Source organism: Aphis gossypii, chromosome X, assembly GCF_020184175.1.
Source record: "Aphis gossypii isolate Hap1 chromosome X, ASM2018417v2, whole genome shotgun sequence".
NCBI classification, from domain to species: Eukaryota; Metazoa; Arthropoda; class Insecta; order Hemiptera; family Aphididae; genus Aphis; species Aphis gossypii.
Window position 1 is genome coordinate 57,499,394 of NC_065533.1, and position 24,773 is coordinate 57,524,166.

The window sequence follows — 24,773 nt, forward strand, 5'->3', positions numbered from 1 at the left end:
ACGCGATGTGCATATTATTATTATTATAAAAAAATTATTAATACACTGACGGGCACTATACATAATAATATCGTGTTGGGTCATTAGGCGTTTTAGACGGACGTAAATGAACGTTTTCGAGTTTGCACAGAACGGTCTCTGACGACACGACAATATCGATCATTGATTTATTAATAGTCGTACGTGAGTCGTATGGTATGTATTGTATACGTTGTACGTATTACGTTAATTTAACGTAATAACGTGTCGACTAAAAACTTACGCGGAGCCCACCTCAAACGCGTTTTACGTTACCTATCGCAACAATCGCGCGAATAATGACTAATCAATCAAAACTCGTAATAATACGGTGTTCGTGCGTCGATATATGGTACCGATATACCAATCGATGTATTACGGTATACCGGTATCGTGAATGCATTACGAGCCGCGTACGATATTTGTACAACAGTACTCGGAATTGTACACGTCCTGTCCAGTGTAACACAATACACCGTGCAGGCGTACAAGTCGTACAACAACACACGGTCGCACGTAAAAGTGCATACTGCATAATATCGCATTATCATTGGACTTTCCGACCATTTCGTAGACGTCGCGGCGGCGGCGACGACGAAATATTATCATAATATTTTGGAACTCGCGACTACGCATCGACGATAACACGACAGTCAATATCAGTATTATCGCGTACGACGATAACTGCGATTTCGATCGTAATCCAAAGCCTAACCTAACGCGAGTTTGCCGATGGCCTATATATATGTATTTATATCGCTACGTGACAATACACGGTCTCGGTCGGTGAGAGCACGAGAAAACGACGACGGAGAAGGAGAAATCCGTCGACCGTTTTCCAAGGTAAGCGCGCAGCACACGGCAACGGCGGCCGAGATACGAACGCAATTAATTCGGCTGCCTACCGATCTCATTGTTGTTATCGCGTTGACGCCCGTCCCCGAATACGTCTAAAAAAAAACAATATTATGCGCCCGAGGTTTAAAAGGCGAATCCCGCAGAGTCGTCAGTAAAACGATTCGGGGCACACTCCGAGCCCCCCCAAAAAATACGCTCAAAACGCGTAAGACGACCTAGTGCAAAAAGTGCACTCGTCGTCGTCGTCGCTTTGTGCGTGCGAGCGATATGCACACACGGCGGTGCATCGGTGCTCGCTGCAACACTGTTCGTCGCGGGCGGTCGCTCCGCAAAGGAAATATCATCGCTCGTCCGTTCCGACGACGACGACGACGCGTATAACGCGGCGCTGGGATAAAGGGAAAAACTATCGTGATCGGGCTATGCGGTAATGGCGCGCGCCGGCCGTGGCAGCACTGCGGCGGGCGCACGGCACGACACATTGTACTCCTCGGCACACCGACCACCGAGTTATTAAACATTTCGCCGCCGAACGCGCCGGTACGCATATTCACAAGCGCTGGCCGACGTTCGCCGTGCGCAATCCGTCCGACGACGCAGACGCTCTCCGCCACCACCGCCGACGCCGCCGCCGCTGCTGCCGACCGAGACCGACCGGAGTGTACCGCCACCCCACTCGCCGCCGTCACCACCACTTCACCGCCGTCGCACGCCGAAAATGGCGTCCGTGTGATCGTCGTCGTTTTCGCCGCCGCCGCCGACGTCGCACCACGCAGCCTCATTCATGTTGTGAGTATATGTGACAATAATATAATATTATAATATGGTTACGACGGTCGTCGCTCGTTCACCGCGGTCGCGACGTTTTTGGTCGCCACCGTTTCTCGTCGTCGCATCGCCGTACGATTTTATTTTTCATATAATGTTCACGTAAATCGTTAGATTTTTCGCCCGTTTACGATGATATTATTATTATTATATCGTACGTCGTGCGTTTTCGAATCGCCGTCGCGCTTATCGCGCGGCAAACCGTACCGTCGTTTGCGCCCCGCTCCCCGCCGCCACCGCGGTTACCTCCATGGCCCTCGTACATTGCGTTCGCGTTCACCTTCACGCTCACCACTATTATTATTATTGTTTTTGTTTTTATTATTACTATTATATTATTATTATTATTATTATTTCCTACGCCGCCGTCGTGTAGTTTATTGCAGCTGGCGGTCTGGGAGATCGGCGCTGCACCCGTCTTGGCCGGAATATTCCCGTTCCCTGATATATTCCCCTCCGACGGCGTACCAAAAACGCGACCGATTTTCTCGTCCGTCGCCGACGCCGCCGGCGACCATTTTGAAAATTGTTTACGACGGAAAAAAATCGATTGAACACGCGCTTTTCATTTTTTTTGTTCCGTTTTCGTTTTTTTTCCACTGCGTTCCTGTCCGATTTTTCCCGTCGTAGACACGCTACTCGACCGCCGCTCGCCTCCGGATGTCGGCTTCCGGTCGGTCGCGATGTCGTCGTATCCGTGTGGGTAACGCGCTTGCGATGCTTACCGATCGGATCTCCGGTCCCTTTAGTTTTTCCCGTTATATACGTCTTAATTACTTGTCACTTATCTCCGCGTATTGTGTCCAGAAACCGTCCGATGCTCGTAGAGCTGATTTTATAAAATTCGCGATAGGTTTTGAGACGGTTATGATAATATATTATTATGTTTCGACGGAACTACGTAATCGTTGTATGATACAAATACCAGTTTCGTTGATTTGAATAATGAGCAAAGAAAAAAAATCCATCGTTTATACCTATTACTTTTAAATTTCAACAAATATTGTTTTAGAATGTACTACTAAAATTAATACTCTTGTACTATTAACTGTATAATTTAAATTGCAAATAAAAATTTGATTTTCTTATCTTTAAGTATATATTTAAAACGTATTCTTCACAAAGAATTAGACTGAAATTAATGAAAAATAATTTATTAATAAGTATTTAAGAAATAACACAATAATTATGTGAAGTGATATTTACTATGGTTTACTCCTTTTTATAGTTAAATAATTGATATCTACTTTCCTTAATTCTTCAATTAACTTTTTTTTCTGCTTAAAGTTTTACCTAAAAATATATAATTAATATTTATGTACAGGTATAGTTAATATACTCGGTTGGTTTAATATTTTATGTGGGCATGTAGCCAGATCTATAGCCAACTCTGTAAGATTCAAAAAGGTTATGAGATCACAATAACAAATTTTTATAATATACAGAATAATATAGGTACTTAAACAACTTGCAAGTACATGAAATATAAAATTGTGATTAATTGTTATATTACTATGAAATGTGATTTCACTATTTAAAAAAGTAATTGAAAATTGTCTTCTTACAGTTACACAATTGCTTTCCTTAATAGATATTTTTTACCAAAATGTATTTATAAAACAAACAATTTGTAATTTAATATTACAATAAACATGTATGTGGGTTATACATTATGATTCATGATTTGGACACACATTAAAAAAAGTTGATACTTTCTGTAATTATTCATAAAAATAGGTTGACTGATTATATAGAATATAACAATATGTTTAATTTAATAAATCTATTCAATCCAAAAAAAATATATTTTATTAAATAAGCCACAGCCCACTACCTCCCAAGAAACCTCCCAAGTTCTTTGCGTTTAGTTTACCACTCATTTTGGCATTTTGCCATTATAATTGTTTTTAACTTTATTTATATCAATACAACCAAACAGTTATTTATACAATTATACCATTTATAGAATTTCAGTTAATATAAATATTATGTTTCTGTTTTATTTAATTTTCCTTTTATATTTTACATTCTACATTTTTATTGTGATGCATCATTTTTAATATTTATATATAATAATATACCCTATACAAATAAATATTAAATCCAGCGTTAAGAGAAAACTACACAACACTTGTATCTGTCTTACTTGTGCATAACATACCAAATCTATTTAATCTATGTATACCAGTTCACGTTTAGCTCTGATATTAAAGTGAATTGACCTATTATGAAACTTAGTAGTAAGCATTTTATTTGTGTCTGTATGTGGGTTTTTTAAAAAAAGTTATGAGTATTTTTAAACTGGACTATTTTATATAGGTATTCAAATTTGATAAAAAATTGAATTATTGTAAAAAATCTACATCCAAACACAGGTAAAGTTTCATAATAAATTGATTCACTAGCTAACAAAGCTAAACGTGAACTACTGAGCATGAATTTGTTATGTTAACTTAGATGATAATGTATTATATCATATATCTTTAGTGATATCATTTTAATACTTACTGTTATCATTCAAACTTTTTAATTTTTATGTATTTTATTATATGTATTTAGTTTGATTATGTATTTTTTTTTACCGATCTATTAAATATATTTAATCAATTAGGAATTTATTTTCTATTTAAAACACATATAAATAGCAAATTGTATAAGCCTTAGAATGCATTTAACATTAATATTTTATCAAAGCTAATATTTTTTATGTCATATTATGTTGTAGGGTGTACTATATAACACAGGATATAAAATTAAAACAATAGTCTGCTTATGAACTATAGACTTAGTTGAGTTGTTGATTGTCGTTCTGTTCAATTATTAATTTATTTTTAAATATTGAAAATCTTAAAAAAAAAAATACAGTAAAAATATTTAATATATATTTTGTCTAAAATTTCATGTAAATTATTGAACTAAGTAGGTAAAACATCTAATTTCGTTTTTATTTACAATACCTGCTGTCAGAATAAAATTAATTTTCATTGAACTCTAAATATTAAAAGCATCTATTCCATAATGAACCAGTATGAAGCTTGATAATTTTACTTATTTTACATTTAAATCCAACTGTTCTGTAGGAAATCTCATAAGACATCATTTTAACAGAATTTTTTATTATACAGCAGAACATTGGTGGAATTTTCTCATAGGGGGGAATATAAAATATTTTCGTACAAACATATAAAGGTATATAAGCTTTATTCTACTAAATTTACAAAACAAGATTTAATTTCCACAGCCACAGGAGGGATCTATCCCCCATATCTCCCCTTAGATCCGCCACTGCAGCAGAAATAAAATTTTAAAATTATGTTAAAATCACAATATTATTATATTTGATTTACCTATATATGTATTACCTAAGTCCTAAGTATATAGGTATTATAAAAAATTGATAATTTATGTCTAAGGGGTATTATTCTATGATAATACAATTAAAAATAATTTTTCTATAAATATTGATTAATGATTTCACAATTTATTTATAATAATAACACTAATATAAAAGAAGAATTAGTTGTTTTATGACTAAATTATTATTTTTTAAGATATATTACAAATTATAAGTACCTAATCTACCTATATATTATATACGTTTTTAAACCTAAATAATAATCAAAACATAAACATTACAAATGTTTTCATAAATTCCATTTAAGATTTTAAAATATGTAATAGTTTTACAAGATTTACTACCAATAAATCTTGTAATATTGTATGTGTAATTTAAATATATATTCCTTACCTTGGAGGTATTAATAGGAAATTTTTTATTTGTGATTTTTATATGCTCTTAAAATTGTATGCATATCAAAAATTCGTTAAATTTTAGTATTATTCATATTTGAAACAATTTTTTTTTTTTACGTATGTAGGTATTACCAATAAATATTTTAATTTTAGAAATGTATGTCAAGGCTATAAAATAGGTACATGTGTCTAGAATCATTGCACACTTATTTAAGTAAATTTACTCCTTGAATTTTGTAGCCAAACCATTCAAAATAGATAAATTTATTATATGAAGATAAATATTTAAGTGTTTAAAATAAAAATGCTATGCATAGGTTTTCTAAATAATATTTACATTTTTTAAAGTTTTAAGTCATGATAAATTTATGATACTTATAAATTATTAATTAATACAACTTACCCAATTTTTTAATAATTAAAATTTTGAACTATAAAAATACTGAGTATTACTTAAACAGTTACATTTTTATTTTTTAGTACATTTTTTTTATAGATTATATTAAATGTATTTAAACAATATGGTTACAAAATAAAAAATGCGAAAGGTTGTTTTAATGTAAGCGCCTAATTTATTTTTGTTGGACATATTTTGTGTAAGAATTGTACCACACCCCCTTTTTTAAGGATTTTTAAATAGGCAACTTTATAGATTAGTTTAAAAAAAACGCTAACGTAATAATTCAACTATATTTAAGAGTAGAATCGTGCTAGTATAGATTACTATTCATTTTCTCGCTACTTACTACAAAGATATTCTTAGGAATAGTATCAGTGGCGGATTCAAGGAAGGGGGGTGTTGAGAAGCTCTCGACCCCCCCTGACAGTTATATTATGTTAGCAGTATTGCCAGTAACTATATATGTGTGAGCGATCTACTTCAAAACGTATAAAAACGTACTTACGTACTTAAATAGTACAATGAAATGGAGGAAAATCGTTTAAATTTTCATAAAGAAATTAATTTTAAGATTAATTAAGATGTTTTAAATCTCTTTTCTAAATAACAACTTTGGTATTAACAGTTTTTTCTACAATAATACATAAATTTATTTATTTTTCTTTATTTTGTAATTGTTTTAAACCTTTTTTTTTTATAAATTATGAACATCAATTATATTTTAAAATTGTTCATGTTAAAAAAATGTAAGTAATAATTTTTATATGAAGGCCTAATATAAAATCTTAAATATTGTGTTTACAAATCTAGTATGAATATTTTTAAGTATTCCCTAAAAAAAACCCCTAATAAAATCCTAGATCCACCACTGAATTGTATAATTAGACTTTTGGCCTTTAAAACATAGTCTTTGTGATGTTTACAAAAATTATTTATAATTATTTTTGATACGTAATAATTTATTAAACAACGATCTCAAAAATCAACATATTAATTGTAATTATATATTCTTGACATAATTAAAACGATTCATGTCTTTTAATATATTACTTAACCTACTCATGATAAAAATTTAGTAAAATTCTATTATGGTTATAAGCCATGTGATGGATTATAATGATTCGAGTACATTGAGTGAATTGCTGTGTATTGTATGTCTACGGTCTACTACCTACTTAGTACTTACGTCTTAATCGTCTTACTCTCACTTAAGTGAATGTGATCACTGATCATAAATTACCTAATCTTCCACAGAGGGATTTTAAAGGAGTTAAATATTAATAGTATTAGTATACTTGCAAATGTTCAATAATATAAGTATCCATATTCCTTACTAAATAAGTTTGTCGTTAAAATAATTGTTTTTGAAAGTTTGCGCAACGACGCCATAGTTTTACGTTTCCATTTTATAACAACAATACAATTCTAAACAACTTTTTTATATTATTTTGCTAATCTATTTTGTGAAAACCACGGTTGGCGTGATTAAAATTGAATATTAATTATCATAAATGTTATAGTTCGTATTACAACACGCTACTCCGATCCCATGAATAAATTTCGTATACGTAGCGTAATTTATTTTCAATTATAATTTCTAAAGATATTGTGCTAAAATTATGCACATAAAATAAAATTATCATGTGACGATTGTTAATTTTAAATAGCCTGGTCAAGTGGGTACCGCTATGCTGTACATTAGGTTCCGTGTGGGGTGTGGATCACTTAATAGTGATATATAATTATTATAGTATAGAAGTATTAAATTTGAATCTAATATGATAGGTATCATTGTGTATACGAAAAACGATTCTGAACGGGATGATTTGTCATCCTAGGATATATTTTCCAGTGGGCGGTGAAAAAGGTGGTATATGTTTTAATGATCTAAATACCCCAAAATTAAATGTTGTACAGAAAATGCCAATTTAAACAAGTGTATGTTTCGAGTTTCTACGAGTAGTAATTTTTAACTATAGCAAAAATCTAAAATTATTTGATAGTAAATCGTTATGTTACGCGTGAATTTTAGATATCGTACAAATTTTAACTTAAGATATATTTTTTTTAATTTGCCATGGCTCAACTTCTTTTATAATTATTGTAAGCCAAACTTATGAAAAATCTTGTATTAAAATTTCAACTCTTAGCTACTTATGCTATATTTTTTATAAATAATAAGTAAATATTTATGATTTTGACGAATTTTTGTCAATATTTGAACTTAAAAGTTCAAACACCAATAATTTTACTAAAAATTTTTAGCTACAAATAAGAAAACTTGTACTATATTTTCAAGTCTTTTTGGACACTTAAAAATTTTTTATCGGCATTTAAAAAAAATAAAAAATACTTTGAAAAATCGAAAATTGCAATTGTCTACAAAGAGTTCAAAAAAAGCCAAAATATTTTGAAAATTTAACCATGTATAGATAATGCTAATATAAACATTTGGTGAAAATCTCAAGTATTTACAGTGATTAGTTTTTGAGTTAAAAAATTGCAAAAAAAAAATTAGTTTTGCGTAAAAAATCTCTTTTTTCGTCACTTTTTTTATATTTACTGTTGGTAAATTCTTACTTTAGACATCTATAATGCACCAAGGATATTCACTTTGCCATCGGAAACCACCTCTGGAGTTTGAAATTGAATAAGCATTATTTCGACAAGAAATTATGCTTTCCACAAACACAAATTGTAACTTCATTCAGAATCTAAAAAATAAAATCTTAGTTAGTCTACAAAAAATAACGTAAATAATTCGACGATATGAGTTATGATCGATAAAGATAAAAATTTTATTTTTTGTGCAAATATTTATATTGACCTAGATACATCAGCATTAAACAAATGTTTAACTTATTTTTCCTTTATCTTCGAATTTTATAAAAATGATTTTAATACATCAGTTTATCTACAGAAAATGAATTAATATTATCATATTATGCTATTACAATAGAATTATTAGTTTATTTTACAGAAAATAGTTAGTACTTTACTATTTAAATTGAAATATTTAATAAAACTTTTGCGTAGTATAATGTATCTTATAAAATGTGTTCATAAATTTATCAATTTATTGTGTTGTAAATTATAATACTATTATTACAAGACCTTGAATGAAATAGAATAGTGTTTCGGCAGCACTTAAAACTGAAATTTATTGGTGGTTCCTGGCATCCATTATCTTATGTATTTACTATACAGTATGTCCCTAAAGTGCCATATCACCCCCGTAATATTCTCGTTGTAAATACTAAGTATTTTAATACGTTTTTTTACTGGTAAAAATGAAATGTTTTGAATGTATATTTTAAATTATAATTTTCTTATAAATTTCCGATGAAAAAAAACATTTAATTTAACAATTAATCACCAAGGCTATGAAGTATATATTTAAAAAACATTTCAAACATCCATATATTATACATTTATATGAGAATAAACTTAAATAATGCTTTATATTTTTGTAATTAAAATGTTTGAATTAATCTTTAAATGTATTAAGTTTTTTTAGATATCAAAAAATTATTAAATATAAATATTTCAAAATAAATATCTAAGGTTTTAATTATTTAAATCTGATTTTTTTATAAGTGATTTTTTTTCTTTATCAATAACATTTGCATTACTTGAAACATGTTAAACCGCTTAAGATAGGAATAATATGCAACACATTTTTAGATTTAAGGTATATTTTTGTATGCCTATTGTGAAATATATGTTTGTTAAATTAAATTCCTTAAGAAATATACAAAGTGCCAAGCACTAGTTATAACTATTATTAGTAATCACATGCCATTTACTAAAAGTATTAAAAACATTTTCATATTATAATTTATCTTTAAGATTCTAGAAGAGGAACACTCCTTACATAGATATAAAATGTATTCAAAATTCACATATACTTAGACTTGTTACATAATATATATGGAGTAAATTAATTTTAAAACTCAAAAGTTATTATGAAGCCAATAAAAAAAAATCACATTAAACAAACTTTAAATGTTGGTAAGTTTAAAAAGTTTTTTTTGAAATAAATTCTGTTAACTAAAGGTCAAAATACTAGTGGGGGTGACTAGTTCTTTTAAGTGACAGTCTATAATAATTTTCGAGATAGCCACTATTGTTCTAGATTAAGCCATTCCATAAGAAAATATAAAATATATTATATGAGTATAAATAATTTCAAATATTATGTACATACTACTTATAATTAAAATACTTTGGCATGCATATATTAACACTATAGGTACTATGTTCTTTATAGTCTACCCCAGTACTTCTTAACATTTTCTCAATTTTTTTTAATGGATTATTAGCAAATTGTATGATTTAAATGGTAAAATGAAACATTTATACTATAAATTAATATATAATTATTATAATAATTACTAATATTATATAGTAACAATATTAATAACAAATAGAATATTGTTTTTCAGTGGTTACTTTACAGAATAATTTTATGGTGAGTTACCATATTAAAAAAATTGGGCATTTATGTTTTTTGTGTTACATTATTTAATACAATTACAAAATAATATTATAATGTTTATCATGAAGTATTAAAGACTAGAGTACAATGAAAAATATTTTACAAAGAATAATAGTTATTTATTTTTAAAACATTTACATTTTAAAAAACTAAAATAAAATACAACTGAGGTATTCTATGTTTTTTATTCCATACCTATTTTTTTTTTATTAATATATTGATAGTTCCTAAATTATTAAAGCCAAAAAAATATGATGTTCGTATTTAATTATTTATTGTTTTCATTATAGTAACAAAAATATGGACATCATTATTATTATATTTTTTTCCTCTTGTACTGATGCTATAAATACCCCTTGGAACCACAATACACAGTTTAAATACCTCTTAATTGTAAAGTTTCTTTTATTTTACAAAAATGTAATATTTAACAGAATATAGCAAAAATATTAAATAATTGTATGTTATGAAACTAATACAATTATATAAGTATTATAACTTCTAATTGATTTATTATTATGCTTGTAATAAAAACATAATATTATGTCTTTCATATTTATTCTCTTTTAATTATAAAATATCCATACTACCTATATTTTTTTTATTTGTACCTATCTTTTTTAACTAAATTATTTAATTTAATTTTATGTTGTTTTTTATTTTTTTAATAATAAAATTATATTTTGATTTAAGGTTTATAATGGCAACCAAAACTGAAATTGAAAATGAAACAATTGAAAAACCACTCGAAACTCAAGATTTGAACACAGTTTGTACAGATTTGAAGTATTGTGATGATACAATTAAACTACAACCGACAAGAAAACGATGTGTCAGCACATCAATTCTTATTAGCTCATCACCAAAAAAAAAAAAAAAGAAGGTCAAAATATAATACCACCTAAAAAGTTTTTACTTGGTGGTAGCATGTCTGATCCCCTCAATTTAAATAGTCTCCAGAATGAAGATATTAATAAGTAAATTAAAATTATGAAATATTTAATAGTGCGATTATTTTTAAATTATGTTAATGAATTATTTTTAAATTTTAGGGCTATGAATAAAACTCCCAAATCATCTCCTTTACACTCAAATACAGTGAACATAAAGAAAGATCAAGTCAATGTTATAATTCCTCGAAATTTATCTGATCCATTGGAACTTAGTCAGTGTGATGAAGCCAAAGCAATTGCATATTTTGGTATAGATGCATTAAAACAAAAAACTCCTCAAAAATGCAAATCTAAAATACAGCTGTTAAAATCTTTATCTGACTCTGGTTTAACTACTGAGAATATCCCAGAGAAAGAGTAAGTTATAGATAGTAATACAAATTAAATTTTAAAGAGTTTTAATGTAATAATGTCGATACTTTATTCAACATTAATATTCAGTGATATTTTATAAAATATCACTTTTTAAAAAATGTTGAAGCAGTATGAAAAATGATTTATTTTTCTCCTAATTATTAACAGCAAATTTTTATTTATTTTTTATTCAGTATTCAACCAAAACACAATAATGAAAAAGAAAAACGGGAAGAAGACATTATTTCTTCTCCACCTAAAAAAAAGTTCAAACCTGAATTACCTGAAAACTGTATATCCAAGTCTGAGAGTAATCAAAGTGAAATAATCGAAGTTATAGAAACCATCATAGATGTATTAGTGAATGAAGTTCTAGTTCAGTCTTTAGATAAATTTAATATTCCAATTACAAAAGCTCCTGTTGAAGTGGTTGTTGAAAAGAAACTCGAGCCATGCAAGACGCTGTCACCATCACCTGAAAAAAAAGCTGAAGACGGTAAGGAAACACAAGAGCAGCGTGAAAAAATTAAGCCCAAAAGATGTGTAGTAAGTCCTGTTGTTAAGCAGCCCTCGTTGTCAGAAAAACACTGCAAACCTCAGCAGGTCGTTGTTACGGCGTCAGCTAAACCAAAACAAAAGGTTAATAAAAACGAGCCCAAGTTTAAAGAAAAAAATTCGTTGTTTAAATATGGAAATTATAACAGGTAAGATTAAATGTTATTGGCAAATCCGAAAATGATTTACCCTATATCACCATGTATTTTAACGTAGTTAGAAAAGAGATGTCCGAACGGAAAAACTCTTTAAACACTTTGAATGGATCAAAGGACTGTATCTTTCAATAAATTGCTGGGTATGATCTAGATAAACTGATATTATGATAATCACTATAACAATAAATAGACTATTATATTATTATGAATTATTTTTGACTAGTATAATATTGTAGTTATTATAATTTGTAAGAGTTAAGAATATTTTCTGCTTCAGTTATTTATATTCTTTAAATAGATACAATTTTAACAACTTATAAGATTTGCATTGATGATCATCTCAGCATTATTTATTTATTTTTTTTTAAAGTGTATGTTCTAAAATCTTAATTATCTTTGTTAGAATAATTTTATCTTAAAGTAATTTTATTTAAACTAATGTATAATTTAGTTCCTAACACATTTTTATTGTCATTATGGATCATTGCTACTTATAATTAGTTATTACAAGAATCATATTATCTAGAAATTTTAACACAAACATTTTTACTGTGTATATATCACAAATTCATAATTATACAACTAATTAATTCTTAGTGGCTAATCTCACATTGAAATATTTTTACCATTGTGGCACTGCGGTACTCTTAAAAATGTATGTGATATTTTACTTTATTTGATTGTTACACCTTATTAAAATACATAATTTCGCTTGTTTAATTAATAGTATTTAATCAATTTTTGTTTTATAATGAAAGCTTTACCTTTCAAGCTATGAAGTCCACTAGATAATATTCTTACATTATATTTGGTAATTGGTAATTTCACTGTAATACTAAACATAAAGGAGTTGGAATGGATTCTTGTAAACGTACAATTTGATATGTTATGCATTTGTAAGACAGACAAAGCTTGCAGATGTAGTGTCCGCTTATAGATTATTTAATTAGTTATTTCACTGTAATACTAAACATAGAGAAGTTGGAATGGATTCTTGTAAATGTATAATTTGCTATGTTATGAATTTGTAAGACAGACAAAGTTTGCAGGTTTAGTGTCCTCTTAATAAATTATTTAATTAGTTAACCCTCGATTTACAAACAAATTATTCAAAAACAATTCATTTAAATGTTCTTTAACATATGCTCATCTATTCACTCCTTTGAGAATCTAGTACTAAACATGTTATCAATCAGAGTAAATTTTGACCGATTATTCTCAAATAGGATTTTAAAATAATTATTTTTTATACATGACCAATTTCTTTTCAGCGATCAGCGTATTGAAGGTTTTAATTAGGTAGCAAAATGGATTAGGTAAACAGAGATTCTACTTAGAACACTTTTTTTTTTACAAATTTGGATGTACACTTCATATAAAGATATGTCTCGTTAAAATGTATATCCAACTATGAGGTTTGCTCTTTCAGATAAATAAATGGAACAACTTGTATGTAGCATTCTTAATGAACATATTATTAAGACGTTCAAATCCATTTTCAATATCAAATAAATTGTTATGGTGAAATGAAAGTAGATTAATACTAAGCAATTAAACAATATGGGATTAAATGCAACCACCACGCACCTAATATATCTATAATTTATAGAACACCGAAACACGCATGTTACGTATCAATTAATCCTCTTCTTTAAAAAAATATTTTGTTTGCCTTTGCAAGCAGAATTTTCTATAATAATACGTTGATTTTTACAACATTTTAATTGTTAATTGAGTCTCGAGCATTATTAGTTTATAACTTATAATTAATAATGTTTATACCTTAATGTTAGACAGTTGTTAAATTCACACCAAGCCGTTTTACCGTCAAATTTTAACACATTAATTACACGTATATATCTAATAAAATACGAATAAATTAATTAATCTGGCATTTACTGAATGAAATTTTCTAGAATTTATAGTCTATACTGACTTATCACTATTGTGCTATCATAGTATCATATAATAATTATTATGAAATGCCTTTTTCGCCCTCTGTTGATACCGTTTTGATAATACAAAATACGAACAAATTAGTTAACGATTTCATGTTAGGCAAAATATTGAGAACGGACATTTGGTACCCGGGAGTCGGGAACTATTAGCTATAGGACATTTGAACCATTTAGTCATCGGCGTTTGTTGAATAATATTGATTATAGGTTACCCGATAACTTTATCATTTTGATAAATTTATACAAATCTTACAGATAATAGAATTAGGTTTGGAAATAAATAAAATACCATTTTCAAATTTGTTTTCTGAAACAAAATAGTAATGTAGGTAAAAATAAAGAAGTCATTAGATTTGAAGTTTTAACCTTCTAAATTTTGCAATTTTTAGCATTTTACTGGTGCAAAGGCAGACTAATCTCTAGCTATTTATTTTCAAAACTCGCATATTTTATCGAGTGAAAATCGAATTATTAATATTTTGTAATTTATAAATTTTTATATTTTGAATGAAATCATCAACTAATATTGAACCGACTTTTAAACTTAATACTGTTTTCTTAATATTTAAATGTTACTTGAGAAATTAACTAAAGTAAAGGTTTAAAGAATAGGTAAGTTGTGTAAATTAAAAATCTGTGGTATCTAAGATTTTTCTTATGGTTATTGATTGCTTTAATATGGCCGTAAAATATGATTTAATAAATAATAGTGTTTGATTAAAATGTACAGTGAAACTTGAATAAAAATTACAAATTAAATTATAAGAATCATTAAGAACACTGCTTATTGAATTTTCTTACAAAGTCAAACCTTTATTCAATCAGAATGTAGGTGCTGAAATGATCATAATGAGATATAATTGCAATGAGCATATTGTATTGTTTTAGTTTATAATTATTAATCTACATAAATATTATTTAGAATAAATGTGTAACCATTTGAAAAAAATTGTATATGTACAACCTTGGTATTAAATTTGAATGAAAAATTAAACATAAATATTCTGCAACATGTAATATGTATTATTATATATTTTTTTTTTTTTTTGTAGATATTATGGTTATCGAAATCCAGATGATGAAGACAATAGGCTGAAAGTGTTAGCTGAGCGTATGGATTTATTTTATGGCAAGGACGTGTTGGACATTGGCTGTAATATCGGTCATGTGACATTTAGCGTTGCTAGAGATTTTGGTGCAAAGTCAGTTGTAGGAATGGATATTGATCGTAAACTAATAAATATTGCACGCAAAAATGTACAGCATTACATCAACGATACGACGCAGTCTTCCTCACACCTGTCATCAGATTACCATTTTAAAGATTATAGTTCGAGAAATGATAATGATCAAGACCGTGACATTATCGAATCATTTCCTATATCATTACCTATGCTGTATGGTCCTATTAATTTAGCTGGTCTGACAATATCTGGAAGATTTCCCTACAATGTCTCATTTGTGCAGGTTAGTAATTCATAAAATATGTGACAATTCTACAGATTTATATTCATAACAACTGCAATATGTTACAGGGAAATTATGTACTAGAATCTGATTTTTTACTATCATTAGAAACGTGTAAGTTCGACGTTATTCTCTGTTTAAGTATTACCAAATGGCTTCACTTGAATTGGGGTGATGACGGTTTAAAACGAGCTTTCAAACGTATGTACGCACAGTTGCGACCTGGTGGAATACTTGTGGTAGAGCCTCAGCCATGGAAATCGTATGGCCGTAGGAAAACATTGACGGTAAATATGACGATAATGTTAATAAATAAGTAGTACCTATTGATTTTGTTAAATCTATAATTTCAGGAAACCATTTGGCGGAATTACAAAAACATTCAACTGAAACCTCCAATGTTTACTGACTATTTGTTGAACGAAGTTGGTTTTGCTAACTGTGAAACTCTTACCATGCCTTATAATCCATCTAAAGGGTTCCAGCGTCCGCTCAAATTGTATAGAAAATCTAATATGTTAGTTACTAGAAACAAACCAAAGTGTACGATAGTTCAACCAAATGAAACCCAAAAATCTTAACCGTGATATTGAATTACTCACTCGATTTGTTTTAGGCAATCAGTCTTAAATATTTATGTTATTGTTCTTAGCACTGTAATTTAGCAACTGGACCACGTGTTTATTGACATTTATTACCAAATTGTTATTTAATATTTTTTGTTTTTCGTAATATTTAATATAATTCTATTCATTGTACAATTTGTAAGATGAATAAATATTTTTTTATTGTTGCAAACATATATATTATGCTTTATTATATTTTTCCATAATTTTGTATGAAAGAATTCAGTGAAACATTGTTGACCTATATAAATCTCAAAAATGCATACTACCATTTGCTTTTACCCTTGACGATACATGTTTAGTGAAACGATCTTCAATAATATATCAATCTGACATGTAAGCACCAATTTTTCGTTTTAATATTATGTCCTAATGACAGGTGTTAAGTCATCATTGATAATTTATTCATGTGGTTCTATTGTATGCTAGTTCATTACACAATCTATACTCAATCGTCCTTTTAAATATATTTTAATGTCAAAAGATTATATTACCTGAGATAATGTATAGAACAAGAACAAAGTATGTTAATATTAATTTTATTATAACAACTTAAAAGTGCTGATATTAGTAAAAATATTAAATTTCATAGTATTGTAATTCCTATTATGTAAATATGAAAAATGTATGAACAATTAAATTAATTCAAATAATTAACATTTTAGTGTATTATAATAATTTTTAGAAATTAAATCAATGTTTGACAGAAGTTGAGTTGCAAACATGATTAGGAACTAGGAAGTGACATCTAGGTTAACTCAACTCATGTCTCATTGTCTGGTTAGTGGATAAGATCAATAGACTATTGACTAGTCCTTAACAGAGTTTAATTTATTTTAAATAACTCAATCAGATTGAGTTGTAAAATTGATAATGAGATACGCAGATAGCCAAAGTCATCATTTTCACACTTTGTTCCTAAGTCCCGATTTTAAGGGATTAACTACACTTAACTTATAAGTTATAACTGTATGGGTTCTAGATCAACCACCTCTTGATTACTCGCTCAAGCTATTTTTCATGTTTTCTAATTTGACCATTTATTTCTTCTTGGTTTTCTTCTCTAACCTAACATAAACTATTTTTCCTTATGCGTACATTTTTAAAGCAACCTCTCATTCTATATTATGATACTTATTCAAATTCTTGTCTAGGAATTCTTCATTCAATAGCATAAAACAAATTTTTTTTTTTGAGTTCAAATCATAAAGTTAGACAATAATATAAAATATAATGTACTGTAATATTACATAATGTTATCTATCTTCATTCATAGTTCAAACTCAGTGACAAATTTTCACTTGAAGCTGTCCAAAGGCAAACTATTCTATTCACATCTCAAATGGTGGCCCATCGGGCATAATTACGATATGAAATAAGGTTTTTTAGTTTTACATAAATTTTAATTGGAAATATTATATATTAATAAAAACTTTACAAACCATTAAAATCTAATTTAAGTAGTTATAGTTTGAAGTGTGTGGGATGAAAGCTGAGTTTTTTATTAGCAAAATAAAAATTGTCATTGTGTATTTTCAATCATAATTATAATAAAATCTAATAGGGACATATTAAGAGTATATAGTTCTATTTTAAAATTGTTAAGGCTAATCTCACGTGTTATGTATCAAAATAATAATAAATTTTTGTAAAATATATATCAGAGAAAAAAAAATCTTGTTTTTAAAACTATAAAAATATTATTACACGAAACAGATGAAGAAGCATTTGGTATTAAAATATCTCAAGTAATATTACAACTCTTAAATAATTCAGATACAGTTGAATTTGGTAAAAAAATGTTGAACGATTGTTCAACAATAGTTGAAAAATGGGCTTATTATGTATAAACTTATTATGTATTAAATAATAAAATCTTTACTAACAATTAAATTTTAATTCTAATGGTAAAAGTTTCAAATGCAAAGACAAATTATCCAGGCATGCTCAGCATGCGCCACATGAACATAATTAGTATAAATACAAAAATTATTTTTTCATCAATAATATACTACGTATTTAAAAACATCATAATGCATGACAAAAATTTCATCTAAATAGATGAAATTATTATCTGTTATAATTGTCTGTGTTTATTTTGATTGTAACATTTATTAACAGAGCATGCAGTAGCTATGAGTGCAAGTTATCTTACACTTGTTATTGCTATGAAATATAGTTTGTTTCGAGACTCACTCCACTATAAGCCGTAGTACTAATCACCCAAAGCATGCTCAATCTGTTGCGCTTCCCTAATGATTTATATAATTTAAGTGTATGAATGTGAGGCAATTGTATTAATTTTTATTAATTTATAAACAATACAAAAATTTGTATTTATTTATAAATTATAAATTAAAAAGAACTAAAAATTATAATACATTATGATAAATGAGCATGCTTATATTCAAGAATCAGTATTCGCTACTGTTCAAATGTGTAAATCACCTCGATGTTGTCTTCGACAATCTTTCTTTTTTCATGGCTTGTATACTTGTAGATGTGTGCTGCTTGATTGGCTGTGACCTCGATTTCTGCTTATCCAGCTGCTTCTTTTTAATATCTAAAGCAGAATATTATGGTTAGTTTGTGTTTACTCACGTCCCAACAGTTAATTTTATTGCTCATATATATGAGCAATAAAATGTATTGTTATTATATTAAAGACACTTTAGTCCTTAATTATTTATTTAAGTTCTCCGTCCCTTATTATTTGAAATTATAACCTGCATAAATAAATTATGATATTTGACAACATATGAGCAGTCACAGCTTTAATTGTTACTGCAGTAATTGCTGGATATCTGTAAATGGTGTTGGTATTTATCTCGACGTTTTGAATACACCTTAACATTTCTTCGTGCTTTGATATCCTATAATAAATACAATACACGTAGGGATTAAAAATTTTAAGCATATTTAAAAATTCAGAATAATAATAAAGAAGAAATTAAACATACTGAGTTGGGATGAGACCAGGTGCCATCCGCGTCGGCGTATGTCAGTATTATAAGAGCAATGTACTGTAGGCCTATAATCAACGACAACGATAGAATATCATTCATAAAAAACTAACAAAACAATAAAATTACACTTTGAAATATTCTTACCATTTTATTATTTCACCTCAACTTTACAACAACCATTCGCGTTTGGTCATACGTTGTTCATAATTTTGATTGACGAAGCGGCCTATGGCGATGAGATAACGTTTTAAAATGTATTGTAGGCGAACAGGTACCGTTTCAAAAATCTTAGGGTTTAATTGTTCTTTATTTTGCTTATTTTCATTACAGGTTTTTTATTAAAATTAATATTATATTTATCCGTTATTATAATTTACAATAATTATCGGTTTATCACTATTCACTATTGTAGTCCAAACATAGATGTTTTAAATCGTGGATAGGTATCTCGAGAATAAACACTTCGTCAAACTACGGGTAAAAAGTGATATTATAATTGTAAAAAATATGTTAAGTTAAATTCTGAAATCTTCGGGTACATAGTAGATACACACTATACGGCCATTTGTCCGTTTGACCGCAAGTGATGGAGTTAAAAGTATACTTATAATATTTCTGTTCAAAAAAATTGTACTCATACTAAGTTGTGGCTGCCCACAAACCGTATCAGTCGTTTGGATCGTTGCGGTCGCGTCGACAGTTGACCACACGATCCGTGTACGGCGTACGCGCTATGCACAGCATGATCTTAGTTTCGGTCGTTTAGGACCATGAAAGAAATAATAATAATTTTATTACGATTATTTCTATTGTGGATCAGTGATTCAGAATCGGAACATTCGGAACTTGGAAGTGTAAATTGTTATCAGTCGTATATTATCATTGAGCGCACGTACCACGGTTGCGGCCTGTCCGGTTGAACTACAATCGCCACGATCGTCTTCATAGTTTATAATCTCATTGCTTACACATGTCCGTGTATGTTTATCAATGATGATAAAATATATTTTAACACCGTGAAGCGGTCCGTTGTTGTGCCGTGGCGCTGCACCGCTACATTGAGGTGTTTGTGTATGAGTTCTATCGTGTGAACACTGAATGTAAATAAAGAACTTTTGTCAATTATTGTAAAATAATTCAAATAATAATAATAATAATAATAATTGAAATAATTCGAATGCCGAATATTATGCCATTAACATTTTGTCATTTTATAAGCGTTTGTAAATTTGAACTTTTAAGTTTATTTTATATTAATTACTGTTAATATTATATACGTGTACTAAGCTTATAAGTTTTGTCAACAATGTCCGAAGAAAAGGTAATTGAAAAACCTCTGCAACAGTTCGTTGTTCAAGCTCTAAATTTGGAAGGCGACAGTTTAGTGGAAGTAATTAAACAAGCTTTGGATTGTGTTGACACATTTGTGTTCGCAGAACTCTTAAAATGCCCCAACGTTATTGCACTGGAGACTACACGTCACGCACCACACCTTCATGCTTTACGCATGTTTTCACAAGGTACATATTTGGATTATCTGTACAAAAAAGAATATTTGCCAGAACTTAGTGAGCCCCAGATAAAAAAACTGCGATACTTAACAATTGTTACATTAGCCAATACAATGAAAAGAATACCTTATGATGTTCTTTTGAAGGAGTTGAACGTTGATAATGTCAGAGACCTAGAAGACTTGATCATTGAAGCAATCTATTCAAATGTAATTTCTGGTGAACTTGATCAACAAAGTAATTATCTGGAAGTAAATTGGACAGTTGGTAGGGATGTTGGAACTTATGATGTTGACAACATGATAGACACATTACAGCAATGGTGTGATTCCTGTGAAAATGTTCTTTCCACAGTACAAGCTCGTATTTTTGATGCTAATAAAACTAAACAAGATTTTCTTAAACACCGGGCTGATCTTGAAAATAATGTTGCTAACGTGAAAAAAGCAATTAGATCTCAAACAGAAGATGAAGAAATGTTAGTGGATACTAGTTGTCCCACAAAAAAAATTGTAAAAGGATCAAAACTTAACGGAACTAAATTTTGGAACAAGTAAATAACTGCACAATAATAATATTTCACATAAATTTATAATTGGTGTTATTATTATTTTATTTATATAATAATTATAATATGTATAAACTAGCAAACTATAAGCCTTAGCCCTTAAGTATATAATGTTTTTCCTAATAATCCTTTTAATTTAGTTTTATGGTACACATAGGTACTGGATATAAAAATTACATTTTTGATGTATGATTTATTATACCTAATTACTTTTCATTATAATATTTTTACATTTACTTTTCAACTACAAAAATATTTAAGTCTCATATGATTGGAAAATAGTTGTTACACCTAGGTAGTAAATTATTGTAATGTCATTTCTAATTCATTGTTTTCATAATTTCTACAAAATAATTATTTCTTTAAACTTTGTCCAACTTCATTTTCATTTTTGCTTACCTGTAATAAAATTATGTTTTTAGTTAAAATATTTTGTATTGAGAAGATTTTTTACTCACATAAACACATAACATGGTAAATTTTACATTTAGAAGAATCTATTCAAATTTGGTACTTTAAAAAAAAAAAAGTGAATTGTCCTATTATCAAACTAAGAATATTATCTAAGGAATCTAGATACATTTTTTGATAGATATTTTTATTTTGGCAATTTATGAAAAATTGTAATATTTACTAACATTTTACAAATTTAAAATAATTGCATCAACATTACGATATTACTAAAAAAATCTATTGAAGTGCTTAAAATAATCTGATTTTTTAGTTTGATTATAGATTAATTCATTCTATTATTAAAAATAACAATATTGCAGATTTTTTTTTTAAACATAATTCCCTGTGTCATGTGTAATGTGTTGCTAACATAACATACTATGTAGCCATATAGAGGCAACATCCTCTCAATGCTTAACTATACTCAAATATAAGTTATTTAAATAAGTAATCATATAATTGTTTTACAACTTTTTAACTTAGTTTTTTTATACAAATCTTCAAATAAAACTAACATTGTAATAATGTAAAAGACAAATAAATATTTCATCCATAATGGCCAATTACACTGTGAATGGCATTTATGCCTAATGGTAAAGCAAATGAAAACTAAGCCTAAAAACTAAATGATTTAAATATAATATGCAAAATGGAATAAATTATAAAGACTAAAAATAAATAGGGGGTGAAAATAAAAAAGTAAATACTAACACAAAAAAAAAATATAATAATTTGTGTGTAAGTACTTATTACTTAATTTTAAAATAATACATATTTAACAAAAACATTGTATCATTTATATAAATGAAACTTGAACATTTTTAAGTACTACAAAATTAACTAATTTTTTAAATACCATCTTTATTTTTTACTAAAAACCTATTTTAAAAAACTGAAATGAAAATAGCCATTTATCATTATTTACATTAGAAATCACTACGAAATAAATTTTTTCCAACAAGAATCTTAAGCAAAGTCAGTTATCTTTAGTCTTTTGGTATTTGGTAGTGTTTTTATGTGAGTTTTTTATTAGAATTTTTATAATATTAGCTTTTTATTATATAAATATTTTATATATCACTAAATTATTAATTGAAAATACTCAAAACTTTAAGTACATAAAAAAAAATAAATATAATTAACTTCTATTAAAGTTATGGAATAATTAATTAATTTAAATAATACCTTAGTATTTAATTAATATTAATAATATTTAACAATCAATATATATCTGATCTAACTATCTAACTATAATTAATGATTATTTTTACCAATTGAATAGTTGTAACATATTTTTGTATTTAAAGATTTTTGAACATTGTATAGTAAAAATATATTATGACATGTAAGCACTAATTAAAATTGATAAAAATGCTGAACCGCCTGGTACATATTTGTACCCATCCATGAGAATATGAACATTGTTGAATGATGGTAAACGTAAATAAATGACAGTTGATTATCTTTTTTCCAAAGCATCAAATATATGATGTCCAATAGTTCAAAAAATTAAATTTTATAATACAAACATACTGCTGTTTCTATCTAGAATTAATATGTTAAATTAAAATATCTTATCAATTGAAATAATTTAGTATAAACTTGATTTAAAAACATTTCAAGTTAACTATTTTATTATTTATACATAAATTTATTAAACCAATATATTTTAGATTTTCTATTTTTTCATTAAGTCAATTGCAATTATTTTCTCCAATAAACTAGAAAATACATTTTTAATGCACAATAAAACCATAATAGGCTGGTTTAATATATAATTTTCATGCCTATTTATAAATGTACTTTTTATTTAATAATTATATACTACTATTATTAAACTGAATATCCATTTCATCATTTTTATACAGTGTTACAAAAGAAAAATTATTTTTATCTGTTCTAATTTAAATTTAAAATTAAAAATTATCAACATTAAAATTTACCCTAAGCTCAGCTTCTGCATTGATGTATATTATCAACTGACTCGTCCAACTATAGTTTAATTTAGTAGTCATCAATATCAACTGAAATTATATTTGTAAAAGATTTTAGATACTTGTTACAAAAATTTAAATAAAAATAAAGTTATATTTTTATTACTTCTATTATAATAAATAAATTTTGTATTATCATCACAATATTGTAAATTATTAGAAAATTTTTTTAACTGTATGCTGTGTGATTTTTCATTTATCATGGAGTTAGCCATACTATTAAAAGATAACAAAAGGTTATGGTAAATGTAGTAAAAATTAAATTTACCATCCACCATCCTATTGTTCTAGTATCTATAGTAAAAATAAAATATATATGATCACAAATCTAAAATAATAATATCACAAAAAACATCATATTAAATTTTATATTTCTTTAGATTTTAATATATAAAATCAAATTTACCGCTCATTGATTCATTCTAATGATTAAAATATTTCATTTGTTCAAATAATGTAGATAAGTTATAATCTAGATGAAATACTGTAAATTCTCTAAAAAAATATTAATTAAACTAAAACATTAATAAAAACAATTTAGAATACCTGTAAATTAATTGTATATGTGTAGTTTTTATATTATTGTATAGTTATTAAACTAAGATTTGGTCCTTAATTTCCTTCTCCCACTACAATTCACTCACAAATAATATATTAGAAAACTTTTATTTTCTACACTCGCACGATAAAAGAAAAATCTATAATTTAATCCAAACAATAATTTGTACAGTAACAACATAAATTTAACACTGTTGTCTGTTACCTTAAGGTGTAGTAGGTATAGATACTTAATAAATTATTATAAAATTAGTAATAAACGGCGTTCTGTATAGGCATTTTACAGTCATGCATGTT

The 24,773-nt window shown here is 27.6% G+C and overlaps 2 protein-coding genes across 2 annotated transcripts; both read left to right on the top strand.

Moving 5' to 3' along the window:
• Nucleotides 1-1,250: 1,250 nt before the first annotated feature.
• Nucleotides 1,251-16,604, top strand: LOC114131405 (7SK snRNA methylphosphate capping enzyme-like). The gene is given in 8 exon segments (XM_027996611.2): nucleotides 1,251-1,665; nucleotides 11,049-11,218; nucleotides 11,221-11,332; nucleotides 11,408-11,665; nucleotides 11,857-12,366; nucleotides 15,386-15,800; nucleotides 15,869-16,087; nucleotides 16,154-16,604. Coding segments are annotated over 8 exon segments (1,917 nt in total). The 5' UTR covers nucleotides 1,251-1,660; the 3' UTR covers nucleotides 16,382-16,604.
• Nucleotides 16,605-19,521: 2,917 nt separating this feature from the next.
• Nucleotides 19,522-24,260, top strand: LOC114131406 (COP9 signalosome complex subunit 7b-like). The gene has a single exon (XM_050206836.1). It carries the CDS (start codon nucleotides 20,699-20,701, stop codon nucleotides 21,458-21,460), a length of 762 nt encoding a protein of 253 aa, XP_050062793.1. The 5' UTR covers nucleotides 19,522-20,698; the 3' UTR covers nucleotides 21,461-24,260.
• The last annotated feature ends 513 nt before the right edge of the window (nucleotides 24,261-24,773 follow it).